The sequence below is a fragment of the Phyllobates terribilis genome, unplaced genomic scaffold (assembly GCF_046119375.1).
Source record: "Phyllobates terribilis strain yellow unplaced genomic scaffold, ASM4611937v1 Scaffold_11__3_contigs__length_659146591, whole genome shotgun sequence".
NCBI classification, from domain to species: domain Eukaryota; kingdom Metazoa; phylum Chordata; class Amphibia; order Anura; family Dendrobatidae; genus Phyllobates; species Phyllobates terribilis.
In genome coordinates, this window is record NW_027362771.1 from 371,166,983 (window position 1) to 371,183,842 (window position 16,860).

At 46.6% G+C, this 16,860-nt stretch overlaps 1 protein-coding gene across 3 annotated transcripts in view; it reads right to left on the minus strand.

The window, feature by feature from the left end:
• The window catches only part of ENTREP2 (endosomal transmembrane epsin interactor 2), a 1,396,283-nt gene that overhangs the window by 104,551 nt on the left and 1,274,872 nt on the right, over positions 1–16,860 (minus strand). For all 3 annotated transcript variants that reach the window (XM_073652930.1, XM_073652929.1, XM_073652931.1), the window contains one exon: positions 2,075–2,653. In XM_073652930.1, coding sequence (XP_073509031.1) covers positions 2,075–2,653 — 579 coding nt within the window. The remainder of the gene's footprint in view (positions 1–2,074; positions 2,654–16,860) is intronic.

The following is a 16,860-nucleotide window of genomic DNA, read 5'->3' on the forward strand; positions in this document are numbered from 1 at the left end:
AGAAGTTATGGCTGGCTCCCACTCATCCAAACGCCCTGCTTTGGACCAGTAGACCCTTAAAGATAAGTCGTCCCCTTTTGGGTCCTATCAGGTTCACAAGGGAAATATGGCAGACCTATGATAAGAGATTTGAACTAACTTCCCCAAGATCGCCAATGATATCCTTCATATATCAACCGCTAATTCCAAATAGCTTGAGCTCGGACATGGTGCTCCCATGGATAAAAGCAGGCCTTTTTAGATTTGCAGACCTGGTGGATGGAACCTCATTGGAATTACACACTTTTGACCACATTAAAGCTAACTTTAGAATAACAAACAGGGAATTCTTTCAATTTATGCAGATTAAATCTTTTGCAGTCAAAAAAGGGTCTGATATCGGACATATATGGTCTAATTAACACTCCCCGGGGGGATCCACCTCCTAAACACTCATACACAACTAAATGGAAGAGGTTTCTGGGAAAGGAACTAACACCGCAGTGTTGGCAGTCCATCTGGGATAAAGCATCCAAAACCTCTCTTTGCACTTTGTACAAGGAGAACCAATATAAATTAATGATGTTTTGGTATCATACCCCTGAACTACTACACAAATTAAACCCCTCTGTCCCGGATGGATGCTGACGATGTGGAGCTGCTACGGGGTCCCTTATCCACATTTTCTGGACATGCCCTATCCTGACCCCAATATGGGAAAATGTCAGATCCCTCCTGCGGGAAGTATTGTTCACTGAAATCCCTCTAGACCCGGCTATATATTTATTAAATGTTACTCCTAGAGGGATGGGTAAAAACTCCTCAAAGCTGCTTCTCCACATCCTAACAGCAGCTAGATGCCTCATAGCTCTTCATTGGAAAAAAATGCTCCCCCCCTCTAATAGAGATCTACTAAGTAGAATTGCGGATATACGAAGAATGGAACACCTGATGGCAGTAATAAACGCCAAATTAGATGTATTCAATAAGGTGTGGGGACCATGGGACTATTACTGGGCCCAATTTAATACCTGATATTTGTTCAAGGAAAGGAGAACAGAGTTTACTGCTGAAATCTTCCAGTATTTTGCCTTATTACCCTTCCCCTTCCCCCTGTTGTTTTCTTGTCTGTGTCATAAAGGTTTGTAGTGTTTCTGAAATTGTAAACAAATATAGATTATAGCAAATGACTGAGTAAGTGAGCAGCTCCTACAGTTACACCAACTATGGAGATATTCAGCTCCTCGTATAATAGTGCATGGACTAAACACTGTTTATTAGAAGACTACAAGAAGAACGCAGATAAGTGTATGATCCATAGCAGATTTCCAACATGCTCTATTAATTTCAGTTTATGAGTTATTTCTTTGGTTCTATTGTTAAACCTATAAATTTTCAATAAAATTTACAGTATTAAAAAAAAGAGATAACTTCCCAATTGCTAGTTGACAAACCGATGGGACCCCCTCCAATCCTGAGAACTGGGGTTCTGAAGTGTGAATAAAGTAGAGATCAATCATGAGCACTGATGCTCCATTAATTCTTATGGGAGCGTCGAAAAGCACAGAGCACAGCTATCTCCACCAGTTCCATTAAGAATAAATCGAGCAACAGTACCCATGATTGACCTACCATTCCTTTCGGATCCCCAGTGAATGAAAAGTTATCCCCTTTCTCATAGATGGATAAGGGATAACTTTAAAACTTGAGAACACCACTTTAAAGTGTCCTTATACTTTAAATTATTCCATGTACATAAATGGTTAACTCAGCTAAATTTTTATAGTTTCAAATGAGAGAGAGGCGAAAGCCGCTGCCCTCCCTCTTTCCCCTTGACATCATTTGATATCATAGATGTGTTAAATTTAGTGGTAAATGTTCTGTAAGAAATTGTACATTTTCTTAACTTACAAGATAGACTTTATCAGTTTCTACATTACTTCATTCCAATAGATTACATCAAATTTTTTGGCTAACACGGTACCACAATATAACTTTGTATTGTACTTCATTCCAGTAGGAAATACTTGATGCCATTCAGGTTATACCCATTTTTGATGGCCCATTGGTGCACTCTTATAAGTGGTCTGCTTACCTTCTGTACTAGATGAACAGGAAACTGGGTCACTGGTGGATCGGACTATACTGGCAATCCGATATCTTTTGACATGATGCTGCTGGGCTGTCTTTTCCTTCTGTCCTGAGTGAGGTGTTGGATTAATTGGTAATGCGCTTGGTGATGGTTGGCATTGTCCAGGTGTTTGGCTGAACACACCACAGCACATTTTTATAGGTTTCAATGAGACTTTCCTTTCTTTTGTCGACAATTGAGATTCTCTTTCAGGAGTGCTCAGATTCTGAGATGACGAGTCCAAAGATCTGGACTGAGTATAATTATCACAGTCTTGCCATTGTGATCTGTCTGTTGATGCTCTGCTTCCATCCTCGTCTGGTGAACACTGAGAATTGGTGAGATGAAGGCCACAGCGGAGACTATGCTCCAAACTGGCACAGCTACTTTCTGTGGCTGCTGTGCGAATAGTGCTATATGGAGAAAAGTCTGCAGAACGCAAAGAACCCTGAACCTCTAAAGAACAAAGGTCTTCTGATGAGCAGCTATGAGCAGGGATGTCAGCTATTTCCGATACCAGAATGGAGGTGCTGTCCACAGACACTACAATGTAAAAGATGAAGACTACAATTAGGTGAAATATAAGTTTGTTTTGAATGACACATATTTTGTATGGATATAGAGAAGTATATCTTGTAATATATGAGTGACTGGTCAATATAATTAGTCTTGGAGAACCCCATTTAATTCATAAGGAGAAAAAACCTTCAAAAATATCTTTGGTCTCACTGTGAAAATTAATTAAAAGTTTATTTAGAGCAATCCGATACAAGAAGGAGACTCTACTGCTATAAATAATAGAAAAATCTTTATTCAATCATGATTATGTTAAAGAATTTTAAGAAAAAGACAAAATGCACGGGAAAACAACATGATACAGGATAAAATATGGTAGTATAGTGTAATATTAAAAATTCATTGCTGTAGAAGTACAATTGCAGAAACAGTTTTAAGTGGGAGAAAAACCAATGAAGTATACGTCCAGTATCTGTCATTTGTCCCATCACAATAAAAGTGCAAGTGCCGCAAAGGGAAAGAGTCCCTTAGACCATGACAAGAAATATATGATACATAGGAGTAACATTATTAACATAGTTCCACACCAAACCTAATCTGAAAAAATAATTGAGTAGTAGGCAGCCTTCTAAAGCAACATAAAGTACTTAATAATACAAAAAAAAAACAGCGTGTCCATCAAAGATCACCTCTTAATGTGTGTTTTGTATTAGGTTCTTCAGACGGAGATGCTGTTTTTTGTTCAATTATGAAGTACTTTATATTGCTTTATAAGGCTACCTTCTATTCTCTTCTTTTTGGTTATGAAGGGGGGAACTTTTTAATAATAATATTCCTGTCTATCCTATTTCTCACTTTCATAAAGACAACCAAGAAACACTTTATCAGAGACTGAATCATAGAACAACAGTGAGATTATGTGAAAAATATCTTAAAATGGTCGTCCGCTTTCAAAGGTTATTGCTCAAATGGCTCAGGGATGCAAAGACAAAAAAACAAGCTTTTATTTACCTATCTGGGATCAAACGCTGCCTTTCGCCACTTGTGAGGACACAGCTTCTAATCTTAATTAGCCAGACATCTAAATTTGTTAGGCCAGAAGAAATACACTATTATGTTTATGTTGACTTTTGAATTTGTGTTTTTTTTCTTTTGGTGGAACAAGAAACATTTACTTTTGTCATAAGTCTAAATGTTGACTTCTCTTGGTCTGTGAACAATGAATGTTTGCTAAATATGTTGATTAACCATTGTGTGGCCCCTGTGGCTTGTTGACTCGCAGAGCAGAGGAGTATAAGTTATGCAAATTGATTAAAGGCTCAAACAATGAGACATGAGCCCTGCACCTTTCCCCCTGACCTGTGAATGATGACCTGAGCCACAGATGTAAATATAAAACGGGATTTATATTGTGCTGTAAGAAGAATCAGAGAGACTCTTCAGGACAGCATCTTGGTAGCATGGCTTCATCCAGAGGGACACAGATTTGGATTCTACAGGATGCCAGCCTAAGGGAACATGGCCCTGGCTGGAAGGATACAGATCTTTTCCATTGACCATCACTGACCCTATGGAGACGTTTGAGGAAAGTCAGGATTGTGACCCTCCAGTCACCTGGTCCCATGGATATGTTTGGGTTAGCCAGGTCGGGACGATTCAGTCACCTGGCCACATATCTCAAGGCCCTAATCCCGGTGGGCCAGCGGAAGGGTGAGACTCTGTAATTTTCCCCACCTTGTGTATTTTCTGGGACTGTTCTATATGTTATTGTCTGTTTGGTGGTTCAATAAAGTATTGCCACACTGTTTAACCCTCACCCTGTGTTGTCTGAGTAGTATTATGCCCACAGAAGATCCCATGTCTTCCCATCACTTTTCCGGACTTTTTCATCATTTGCAGTGGTGACATCATGTTAGCCATACTGCAATCAGTCTCTGGGCTCTGCGGCTTGTGCCTTATAGATCGGGTCATTGATTGACTGCAGCACTGTCAAAGTGATGTCGCTGTTTCAGATGATCAACAAAGACTAGAACGCTGGTGCAAGGTGGCACTAAATCCAGAAAGATGAGTTAAAGCTTGGTCATGATTGATAATATTATATTATACCTATATGTTAACAAGGGGGTATACCATCAAAAGGTAGAATGTTGGCAATTATGATAGAGACTATAATATGATCATCTAATAAAAATAGTGCCATCCTTGGGTTTTCAAATTATATTCAAAGTTTTAGAACCTTAATATGGCACAAGGGAACTTGTTCTAACACTTTTGCCATTAAGCTAGATTTTGGCTGTATATACTGGGTGACAATTACAGTATACCATAAGGGTCAGTCTATATCTGTGTGCAGTCATTTACAACTGATTTATATGTAGTAAAGTTGCTTATTTCAACCATACTGCCTAGACTGGACATCATAGACATCCACATTCTTCATATCAACTGTCTTTATTAATTATTTAAAAGGGTTGGCTCAGGATCCTATCTTCAGGAGTGCATCTCTCCCCTGCCTCCCATTTTTTGCTTGCCGAGGGGAAGTGCTCCAGATGATTGACTTTTTGAGACAGTGGCATGGCAAAGTGACTTGTATGTTCTCCTGGGCAGCTTTGCCACTACAGCAACAGAGGAATGCAGGGATATTGAAGCTGACCAGATCTAACCTTCTGGTCAGATTCATAGCAGTGCTTGCAAGCTGCATAGCAAACAGCTTGCAAACACACACCCCTTGCTAAGGAAACCGGCCACTTCTCATAGATTGCAGAGAAGGCAACAAGTTGTAAACTACAGAATAAAAATCCCTCCATTCTTGAGAACAGAGAGGATTTTTAATAAGAGGTAAATTGCAAAGTTCATAGTTTTTACAAATACTTTGCAATTTTACCCATTTATTAAGATCACTAATTTGCAGCACAGACTGGAAATGTAATGTAAAAAAGTAGAAGACTGAGCATATTAGCTGTCTAAAGATTTTACCCCCACAATTTAACCACTTCCCCACATGTTGATTTTTAATTTTTGCACTTTCGTGTTTTCCTCCCCTTCTTCAAAAAACCATAACTTTTCATTTTTCCATCAACCTAAACGTATGAGGACTTAATTGTTTTTGCAGGATGAGTTGTACTTTTGAATGACACCATCCATTTTATCATGTAATGTACTGGAAAGTGGATAAAAAAATCCAAGTGCAGTGAAATAGCGGAAAAGTGTAATTCTGCAATTGTTTTTTTTTTTATTTACAGCATTCATTATATAGTAAAAATCACCTAAATTTATCTTTAGAGCCGTATCGGTTTACATTTTTCGGGTGATGGAGCTGTGTTTGTGGTGTGAGCTGTCATTTTTGATTATACCACTTATGAATAGATACAATGTTTCGATCGCCTCTCTTTGCATTTTATTACGCTGTCGTGGCACCCAAAATCTGCCCTTTTGATTCATTTTCTCGTTACACCGTTTACTCATTGGGCTCATTTTATATTTGTAAAGATTGGACTGTAACGGATGTAGAGATACCATATATGCATATATTTTTTAAAGTTCTTAATTCTAAATGGGTGAAAAGGGGAGTGATAGTGATTTGAACTTTTAAATTTTTTATTTTTTTTAAACTTTTTTTTTCTTTTTAGTGTTTTTCTTGTGCTATATACAGCAGCTATAGATAACAAAAATCACTGTTTCCTATGAACACCTGTATGGGGAAAGAAACAGGTGTATATCTGGTACCAGTAACCCAAAATAAAGAGATGCTTGCAATAATTAAAAAATGAAAAGTACTTTTTTTCAACCATCAAAGTGCACAAGGCTAGACATAAAATCAATTAAAAAACAAAAAAGTAAGGGGATACTTTTTGTGAAGATAACAATCTCCATATCACAATAGAAAAGGAGAAAAAAGATGGTCTCCCAAAAGGCTTAATACAAAATATGGCTAGAGATAAATAAATAAACCAGGATTTCCAAGAGCAAATGCCTATGTATAGCAAAATATACTAATGGAATATACATTGTGGAACAAAAATAACATATAAATGTAAATAATATACACACCCAAAGGAGTATCAAATCCTGAATACACTTATGAACCTCAAGGTACGTGACTCGCCCCCTGGGCCAGTGCTGTAGTGCGGCGCGCGTGCGCGCGGGGATACCCGGAGCCGGATCCGATGGGGGTAGTAGTCTTCTTGTGGCGGTGACCCGGTCCGTGCCCAGGGTGTCAAACTAAGTGGCAGTTATTGGTGTGATGGTATTAGTGTCCGACTACGCCACCCGTTGAATGCGGTTATGAAACCGCCGCTGCAGGGCAGACCGCTGAGGCCGGTGGTATAGGTGTGCAGCAATGTTGATATAACCCCCAATGGGAGAGGTATGGCCTCAGGGCAGCGGATGTGGGTGATGTTGGGAGTGATGGTGTGGATGTCCCGGCACTAACGGTGCGACAAGGAAGCACGGAGACGCGAGGGTACAGTTCAGGGCCTTTACTGATGGTACAAGGCAAATTCCCCCGGGAGTACTGGCTAGTAGTTGGGGCCTGGTTAGTCTGCGAGTAAGCCGGAGTTCCCCTGGCCAGGTGGAGTTGTAGGCCTTCCCGTTAGTCTGTACCCTTCCTGGCTACCCTGCTTTCAGCGGTTACAAGTAGCCCACGTCCCTGGGTATACCGTGTGGTGCTCACCCGTATGGCTGGTGACCTGGGGCCTCCTGTTAGCCTCCGCTCCGGGATGGCGGTGCTGGTCCCTTCGTTGTGACTGAGCCTCCGGGCTTTTATGGCCAGAGGACCTGGAATCCCCTGCCGGATGGATTCTGCTGCTGGGTATATCTTAGTCCCCACAGCCTCGGACTCCTGTGTCCGGTTTTAGTACCTTCTCCCAGGGCGAGCTCTGCACAGCTCCAGCCCCTGGCGCTTCTCCTTGGCTCCTACAGAGCTCCTGATGTCTCTCTGTCCCTGTTTCTGCTTGTCCAGACCAGACTCCGTCTCTGTCTGGAACTCCTCTCCCTAACCCTGCCTCAGCCCCAGTTTATGTAGGGGAAGTTCTTCCCCTCCCAGGACTGGGCAGGAGGTGTGGCATGCTTAGGATTCCTGCCCAGGAGACCTCCCACCTGCTCACAGACGTAATACTGCTATTACTGTGGAAACCAGACCCCTGGGGTGCCACATTCCCCCCTAGTGAAATTTAGTACTCCCGGACTAAACATAACAGGGTATAAACAATAACAATTAAATACATGAGATGGTCACGGCGTGTCCGTAACCGGGAAGCAATAAGGGTGTCCATTTCACCAAAGAACAGGGAGCCGTAACCAGGTAGGGATCTGTCCTGCCCCGAGTCTTCAACAGTCTTTAGTCCATTCCTGGGTTACGCTCCAAACATATTTACAACAGAGTTCCGGTTACTCACTGTCCATAACCTGTCAGTCCATATAAAGAAATCTGTAACTGAAAAACATAATTAGCAACGGCTACAACAAAACAGGTAAACATAAAATAGTTAAAGCAACTAGCCAACTTAGATTCTCCAACGTACGGGCATCTGGCCTCTGGTAACCCTAGTGGACCTACGGAGCTCACTAACTGGTCCTGCACTACAGGAGGTGTTATGGGCAGGCTGGGCAGCTTTCTGCGCACTCTTTGGCTCACTAGGGGCACGGCAGGCTCACTACTAGCAGAGGGTTGATCCTCCTGTATTGCTGGTGTGGACTCTTCTGCCTCTTGGGCCGGCTGCTCTTCCAGCTCTACTGGTTCTTCTGTAGGCACTTGCGGGGCTGGCTGGAGAAAGGTGAGGACGGGTACCACGACAGCACAGTTTACTTGTGTCCAAGACCGGGGGAAGTCTCCGAGTACAGTCCTGATCATTTCTTCCCTTTCCTCTGCGGGTCGAGGGTTTTCTTAATCTTCTTCTTCAGGGCTTTGCAGCTGCTCGGGACACTTCTTCAGGTGGTCTCTGGAGACAACGGCTGTGGTTTCTCCTCCATCCTTACTGCTCACGCAAATCTTTGGGCTCTCATGGCTTGATGGCAGTACGGTGTACGGGTCCTTCTCCCACTGGTCGTCCAACTTGTGGAGCCGTCTTTTCCTCTTCAAGACCTGCTCTCCAGGTACCAGGGGAACAGCGGGAGCATACTGATTATAAGCCTTCTCTTGCCTTTCTCTAGCTTGAGACAGACTTCGCTCCACGCTCTCCTGCACTTTCCGATACTGCTGCTGCCGTCCTGTATCTCAGTCTGCCTCTGGCGAGGTGTCCTCGGGCGTCAGGACTCCCATATCCAGGTCGATAGGCAGCTTACCAGGCCTGGCTCTCATTAGGTAAGCCGGGGTACAGTTGGTAGAACCTACAGGGATGTGGTTGTGTAGGTCCACCAGATCAGGCAGCTTCTCAGGCCACATACTGCGTTCTTCCAGGGGCAATGTTTTCAGGAGGTCTATCACCACCTGGTTTATCTTCTCGCAGAGTCCATTAGTTTGTGGGTGATAGGGCGTTGTTCTTATCTTCGTGCAGCCATACAGGTTGCAGAACTCCTGGAAGACTTCCGCTTCGAAGGCTGGCCCTTGGTCTGTCAGCACTTGGTCCGGGTACCCGTGTGGACGGCAGAAGTGCTGCTGGAAGGCTCTAGCTGCTGTTTGAGCCGTTAAGTCCTTGACCGGGACCACCACCAGGAACCGGGAGTAATGATCTACGATTGTGAGGGCGTAGACATACCCAGATCTGCTTGGAGCCAGTTTCACATGGTCCAGGGCTACCAGTTCCAGTGGCTGTCGGGTGATGATGGGCTGCAAGGGAGTCTTCTGGCTGGCACGGTCCTTCCTTCTTAGGTGGCACGGTCCACAGTCTCTGCACCACCTCTCGATGGCTCCTCTCATGCCTACCCAGTAGAACCGCTCACGCAATAAGAACTCCAGCTTCTTCCACCCGAAATGTCCTGCTCCGTTGTGGTACGCCTCCAGAATCATAGCCGCGTCTCGTCTGGGGACCACTACCTGCCAGGTCAACTCATGTGTTCGAGAGTTAACCATTCTCCGGCACAACTTCTCTCTGTAGAGGAACAGCCTACTTTTCTCCTTCCACAGTTGCTTAGTCTCCTCTGGGGCGTCTGGGTCCAGACTGGCATCGGCTTGGGTCAGCATTTCCTTCACCAGACGGACTGCAGGATCACTGTCTTGCGTCTCCGCCCAGTTGTAGTGGGGCAAGGGATTGAACGTCGCGGAGCGCCTGTCCTTCACACGGTGGGAATACAGGGTAATCCCATGACGGTGGAACGCAGGGAGCTCAACTTCTTCCAGATCTTCTGGATCTTCCCCTACGTCCGGTAAGTTCGGCATTCTAGACAGGGCATCCGCGTTGGCATTTGAGCGTCCTGCCCGGTATTTGATGGTGAATTCAAAGTTGGACAGGCGAGCCATCCATCTCTGTTCCAGAGCACCGAGCCTTGCAGTGTCCAGGTGTGTCAACGGGTTGTTATCCGTGTACACGATGAATTTGGAGGAGACAAGGTAATGCTTGAAACGTTCGGTCACTGCCCACACTACTGCCAGGAACTCCAGCTTGAATGAGCTATAATTCTCAGGGTTCCTCTCGGTGGGTCGTAGCTTTCGGCTAGCGTAAGCGATTACCCGTTCTTTTCCTTGCTGGATCTGGGACAGCACGGCTCCTAGTCCGATGTTACTTGCGTCCGTGTGGAGGATAAAGGGCTGGCTGTAGTCTGGATATGCCAGGATTTCATCCCCCGTGAGGGCCATCTTCAGCTGGCTAAAGGACTCCTCTTCCAGCTTTTCCCACCTGAAGGGCGGCTTCTGGTTTTTGGCTTTTCGAGATTGACCTATCAGGAGGTCCTGCATAGGGGCTGCCATTTTGGTGAAACCGGGAATGAATCTTCGGTAGTAGCCTACCAACCCGAGGAACTGCCGCACTTCCTTTATGCTGGAGGGTCTTGGCCAGTCCTTAATCACGGTGATCTTATCAGGGTCAGGAGCCACTCCGTCAGCACTCACCACGTGTCCCAGGTATTGCACCTTTGGTTTCAGGAGGTGACACTTGGAGGGTTTCACCTTTAGGCCGTAGTTTGCCAGAGCTTCGAACACTTCTGCCAGGTGTTTCAGGTGGTCCTCGTAGGTCTTGGAATAGACGATGACATCGTCCAGGTATAACAGGACCGTCTCGAAGTTCCGGTGTCCCAGACAGCATTCCATCAACCGTTGGAAGGTTCCTGGTGCGTTGCAGAGCCCGAACGGCATACAGTTAAATTCGCTGAGACCCATCGGGGTGGTGAATGCGGTCTTCTCTCGGTCTGCCTCTGCTACAGGAACCTGCCAGTACCCGCTAGTGAGATCCAAAGTAGAGAAGAAATTAGCAGATTTTAATGCAGCTAAGGACTCTTCTATCCTTGGTAACGGGTACGCATCTTTGTGTGTGATACGGTTGACCTTCCTGTAGTCTACACACATTCTCATAGTGTTGTCCTTCTTTTTCACTTAGACTAGTGGAGCTGCCCAGGGGCTACAGCTGTCCCTGATTACCCCAGCCTCCTTCATGTCTCTAAGCATCCCCTTGGCGTGTTGGTAGTGTGCAGGGGGTACGGGTCGGTATCTCTCCTTTATGGGAGGATGGTCTCCCGTGGGAATGTGGTGTTCTACCCCCTTTACTCGCCCGAAGTCTAACGGGTGTTTACTAAACACTCTCTCGTACTCTTGAACCACCCGATAGACTCCTTGTTTCTGGTGTGAGGGAGTGGAGTCAGTACCCAGATGTAGTTGTTGACACCAGTCCTCCACTGGTTTCTTAGAGCCGTTAACTTCCTCTGGTTGAGATGGAGGCAAGGGTTCCACGGCCTGTACAGAATTCTGGTTTATGGTGAACAATTTAGCTAGCGTGCCATACCGGGGCAGGTGTACTTCTCTCTCACCGATATTTATGATGCGAACGGGCACCCTCCCATGGCGTACATCGACCACCCCCCGTGCTGTCAAAATGGTGGGCCTACTGTCTGAGTAGACGGGTTCTACCATTGCTTGGTAGTCTCTACCTCTTAGACCAATAGCTGCCCGGCACCAAATCATCATCTCACTTTTTGGGGGCATGGCAATAGGGAACGGGTCACACATTCTCACGCTACCTATCTCACCACCAGATAGTTCCACCTGTTGCCGCTTCATCAGTGCCCGGATCTCTTTTTGGAGCACACGCTGCTGGCCGGAACTGGCGTTCTTGGCAACCTGCTGTAAAATGAGAATCACCTCTGCAAGACAATTTTCAATTACATTGGTTCCCAGGGTGATTCTAGGGTGACTCTCATGACGGTCTATGTCCACTATAATCAGTCCTTGTGCCGCCAGTTCGACTTTACCGATTTTAATGGTCACCTCCTTGAATCCCACCTGCGGCACGGGCTGACCATTGCTGGCGATGATGCTCAGGTCGTCGTCTGGGTAGCGGGTTATGTCCGAATCATTCCAGTACTGCTTGAAGAGCACGTACGGGATGGTGGTGACCTGTGACCCAGTGTCTAGTAGGGCACTCATAGGAATGCCATCCAGTACCACAGCAAGATTGGACGTCCCCCTACGTATTTATCACGCCAGTTTGATGGGCCTGATGGTCTTATGCCTGGGGGTTGGCCCTCTACCCCAGGTTGTGCCCGTTTAAATGACAGTACCTTGCCACATGTCCGGGTTGATTGCAGCGGCGGCAAATAGGTCGTCCGTCCTCGTTGTATCGATCGCTGGGTCTTCCTCTGGCCGGTGGGGTCCTCCTTGGTCGGCGCCACGGGATGTCCTCCGGTCCGGATGCCAGCTCGATCTTCCCTGCAGTAGAGACCTGTAAAGACTGCACAGTTCTGGTTAGCGCGGCAACGCTCTTAGTCAGCTCTTGGACCTGATGGTGCAGGTCTGTAGCCGGGTCACTGTTTAAAGCCTCCGCATCAGCTCCCACAGGCCCTGCAGACAAGGGCGCCGTCTCCTGGTGATAAGTGATAGCAGGGCGCCTGTGGGTCACAGCGCCACCTGGTGCCGGTTCTCGGAGCACCCGGATGGCTCTGTCTTTGAACTGTGCAAAGTCCAGGTCAGGGTCCTGTAAGGCCATTGCCCGCAACTGGGTTCGGTGGGCATTGCACAGTAGACCCTCAATGAATTGTTCAGTCAACAGCTTATCTTCATTTCCCACGCTGTCAGGGTCTGCCTGCTTAATGGCTCTCAGGGCCTCTTGTAGGTTTAGAGCATAGTCTCTTATACTCTCATGTGCTCGTTGTTTGCACCCATAAAATCTTAGCTTTATTTCGGCTGAGGTGCGGGTGTCAAATGTGTCTTTCAGCCGGGTTAGTATGTCTCTGACAGTCCTCTTCCTCCCAGGTGGCCAGGACTTTACCTCCCTTTGGGCTGCCCCGATTAATTGGGCCACCAGGATACTCACTTTTTGCGCCTCCGTGAGGGGATACACCTGGAAGAGGCTATCCAGCCTTTCTCTGAAGTCATTTAGGGTATGTGACTCCCCTGAGTACTGGGGTAGCCAGGCTGCCCCCGGGATATAGGGCATGGTGAAAGGCATGACCGCAGCAGCGGTGGCGCTGGCGGCGGCCGTGGCGGTGAAGCTCTCCTCCGTATCTGACATCCTCCTCCTCCCTAGTGGACCGTGGCCTACCTTGCGATGATCCTCTTCCGTAGGCCGCGGCTCCGCAGTGGATCGTCAGGGTTGAGGACCTTCCGTCGCGCTCCTGTGACGTCGGCGTCTTCTGGGCTCCTTCCAGGACCTTACGCAACGTCCTGACGTGAGGCGGGGCTTCAGTTCTCGCGGGCTTTCGGAGTCCACGCCCCTCTTCTTCCCGCGCGGCGCCCTCAGGATGGCGTCCAATGGCGGGAAAACTCCACGGATGGCGGGAAGAAGGCAGAAGATGGCGTCGGATGGCGGGAATCGGCTCCAGATGGCGGGAAACTTCACCACAGGTAAGTATAAAAGTCTCTTTTTCAGGCACGCAGTACCCGGTGGTTTCGGGCACGAAATCCTGCCGACTACGCCAAAGTTGACTCGCCCCCTGGGCCAGTGCTGTAGTGCGGCGCGCGTGCGCGCGGGGATACCCGGAGTCGGATCCGATGGGGGTAGTAGCCTTCTTGTGGCGGTGACCCGGTCCGTGCCCAGGGTGTCAAACTAAGTGGCAGTTATTGGTGTGATGGTATTAGTGTCCGACTACGCCACCCGTTGAATGCGGTTATGAAACCGCCGCTGCAGGGCAGACCGCTGAGGCCGGTGGTATAGGTGTGCAGCAATGTTGATATAACCCCCAATGGGAGAGGTATGGCCTCAGGGCAGCGGATGTGGGTGATGTTGGGAGTGATGGTGTGGATGTCCCGGCACTAACGGTGCGACAAGGAAGCACGGAGACGCGAGGGTACAGTTCAGGGCCTTTACTGATGGTACAAGGCAAATTCCCCCGGGAGTACTGGCTAGTAGTTGGGGCCTGGTTAGTCTGCGAGTAAGCCGGAGTTCCCCTGGCCAGGTGGAGTTGTAGGCCTTCAGGTTAGTCTGTACCCTTCCTGGCTACCCTGCTTTCAGCGGTTACAAGTAGCCCACGTCCCTGGGTATACCGTGTGGTGCTCACCCGTATGGCTGGTGACCTGGGGCCTCCTGTTAGCCTCCGCTCCGGGATGGCGGTGCTGGTCCCTTCGTTGTGACTGAGCCTCCGGGCTTTTATGGCCAGAGGACCTGGAATCCCCTGCCGGATGGATTCTGCTGCTGGGTATATCTTAGTCCCCACAGCCTCGGACTCCTGTGTCCGGTTTTAGTACCTTCTCCCAGGGCGAGCTCTGCACAGCTCCAGCCCCTGGCGCTTCTCCTTGGCTCCTACAGAGCTCCTGATGTCTCTCTGTCCCTGTTTCTGCGTGTCCAGACCAGACTCCGTCTCTGTCTGGAACTCCTCTCCCTAACCCTGCCTCAGCCCCAGTTTATGTAGGGGAAGTTCTTCCCCTCCCAGGACTGGGCAGGAGGTGTGGCATGCTTAGGATTCCTGCCCAGGAGACCTCCCACCTGCTCACAGACGTAATACTGCTATTACTGTGGAAACCAGACCCCTGGGGTGCCACATACGCAACCCACAAGGAGATAAGAAAGGGAGAGAGTGAAAGACACCACATGTTACGCCACAAATATGTGGCTTCCTCAGGGGCTAAGTTCTCCTATGAACACCTGGCATTTAAGAAGTGAAGTTAACCGCCATGGGCAGAGCTCCACTCCACTGTTAGAGGCAGATGATGGCTTAATAACACAGTCATCATCTGCTGGCAAAGATGCAGGCTCAGTTCCTGAACTGGCATCAAAGTTAGGGAGAAGGCATATGATGTAACTGTTCATCATATGTCGATAAGGGGTCAATATACTTTTCTAAAGCCATCCATCTATCCAAAATAGCTAATAAAATAACATCTACTAGGTTTCTTTGAATTCAGGTTAAAGGAATTTTAAAGCCACTATTCTAAGGGTAAATAATAGCAATGCTAAAATATGGCATATGTATTAGTAATGCTTCAAATACCTAAATGCTAAAGTGCCTAGATGACTAAAGTATTTCATGTGGCCTTATTTGCAGTACCACATTTCAGTGTGATAGTGAGAAGCTTGGTGAAAATATTCTACTTGATCTTTCTTTTCTGACAGTATTCCACCTTATGTGAACGGCTTTTTTGTTGCAGAGGAAATTTGTCATCAGGACAAGCAGCAAATGAGGGCAAACCTAATGGGACTACTACACTATAGAATCTCATTCACCCCGAAGAGGACAATATGTCTGCATATATTGCTTTCACCCAGGCAAGCAGCAACTAACAGGAAAGGTAATGATTGGAATTGCTTTTAACTATCACTGTATAGCTGTAAAAAATATGTCGGTTCCATGAAGAAATGTTATCCTAGTCTTTGGTCAAGCTGTTTAGTATGCCAGATCTTAGACAGTCTGGATGTTTCTGCAGGTGTCTCTCTACACAAGACTGAGTAATATTGTTAAATGGAACTTTTTATGTCATTTAAACAAATGACTTAAAGGGTACCTGCCTTGTAAAAAATGCTATTAACCCGCAGATGTGGGGTTAATCTGCAGGTTAATATCGTTCTGAAGCCTTGCTGCCATCGCACTGAGAGCCCAGCTGCCAGGAGGAAAAAAGTTCACTGTCTGACATCTGGCTTACCATTAGATCTAGTTTTCAGCCAATTATAGACTGTGATTACAGCCACCGCTCACTATACACTGAGCGGTGACTGTAGCCGCACAAGCCGTACCCCTATGACAGAAAGCCCAGGGATGCTGGAAGGAATAAAGTTAATTTTCTCCCAGCAGCGCTTCCCTCAGAGCAGTGGCTGCACAGCTTCAGTACTCTATTAACCTGCAGATTGACCACATAGCTTCAGGTTAGTAGCGTTTTTTTTTGCAAGGCAGGTTCTCTTTAAAGATTGGGACCTGCTGACATATATCCATTAATAATAGAGCCTACAACACATAATAGGTTGCTTCAACTGATCTCTTAATATACAGCAAAATTTTTTTTAAAATAGGCCTTCATGTTCTGTAGGAAGCACATTCTCCAAGAAAAGAAGAATACATGAAAAGCATTACATATTACTCCCATAAAAATCACAGGCCCTCCCCACATTTTTCTTATATATATATATATATATGATTTTGCTCTGCTGGTTCCAGCGCAGTCATACTTGCAGTCGAATGACAGCTAGTGTCATCTACTTCTGTGAATAGAACATTGCAAGACATGGCTGACATTCTAGTTGGCACATGACAGTAAGTGAGCAAAGCGCATACTCATGGTTACGTGATAACTAGTGTTGAGCGAGCTCTAAAATGCTCGCGTGCTCGAAGCTCGGGCCGAGCTCATTGTGATACTCGGGTGCTCGACCCGAGCAACGAGCCCAATGTTAGTCTATGGGAGACCCGAGCATTTTTGCGGCGGCACCCCCGGCAGTCTGTAGAAAGTCTAAAATGTGCCCAAAACAATAGTGACAGTGCTCAAATGACATGGGGACAGCATGGGGATCGCCCCAGGAAGCATTTCTGACCCCCAGGTCACTGCTGTCAACAACGTGGTCAGCGGTATTAAGCCACTTTTACGGGCTCACAATAAAACGTTCAAAAACTAAACTGAAACTGTTTTCCTGTGAAATATGTTAAGGAACATCCTTTCCAGGGTAAAGACTTGGGTATAAGGTAAAATAAATAACCAAAAACAAAAATACTCCTCCACACCTTGGGCT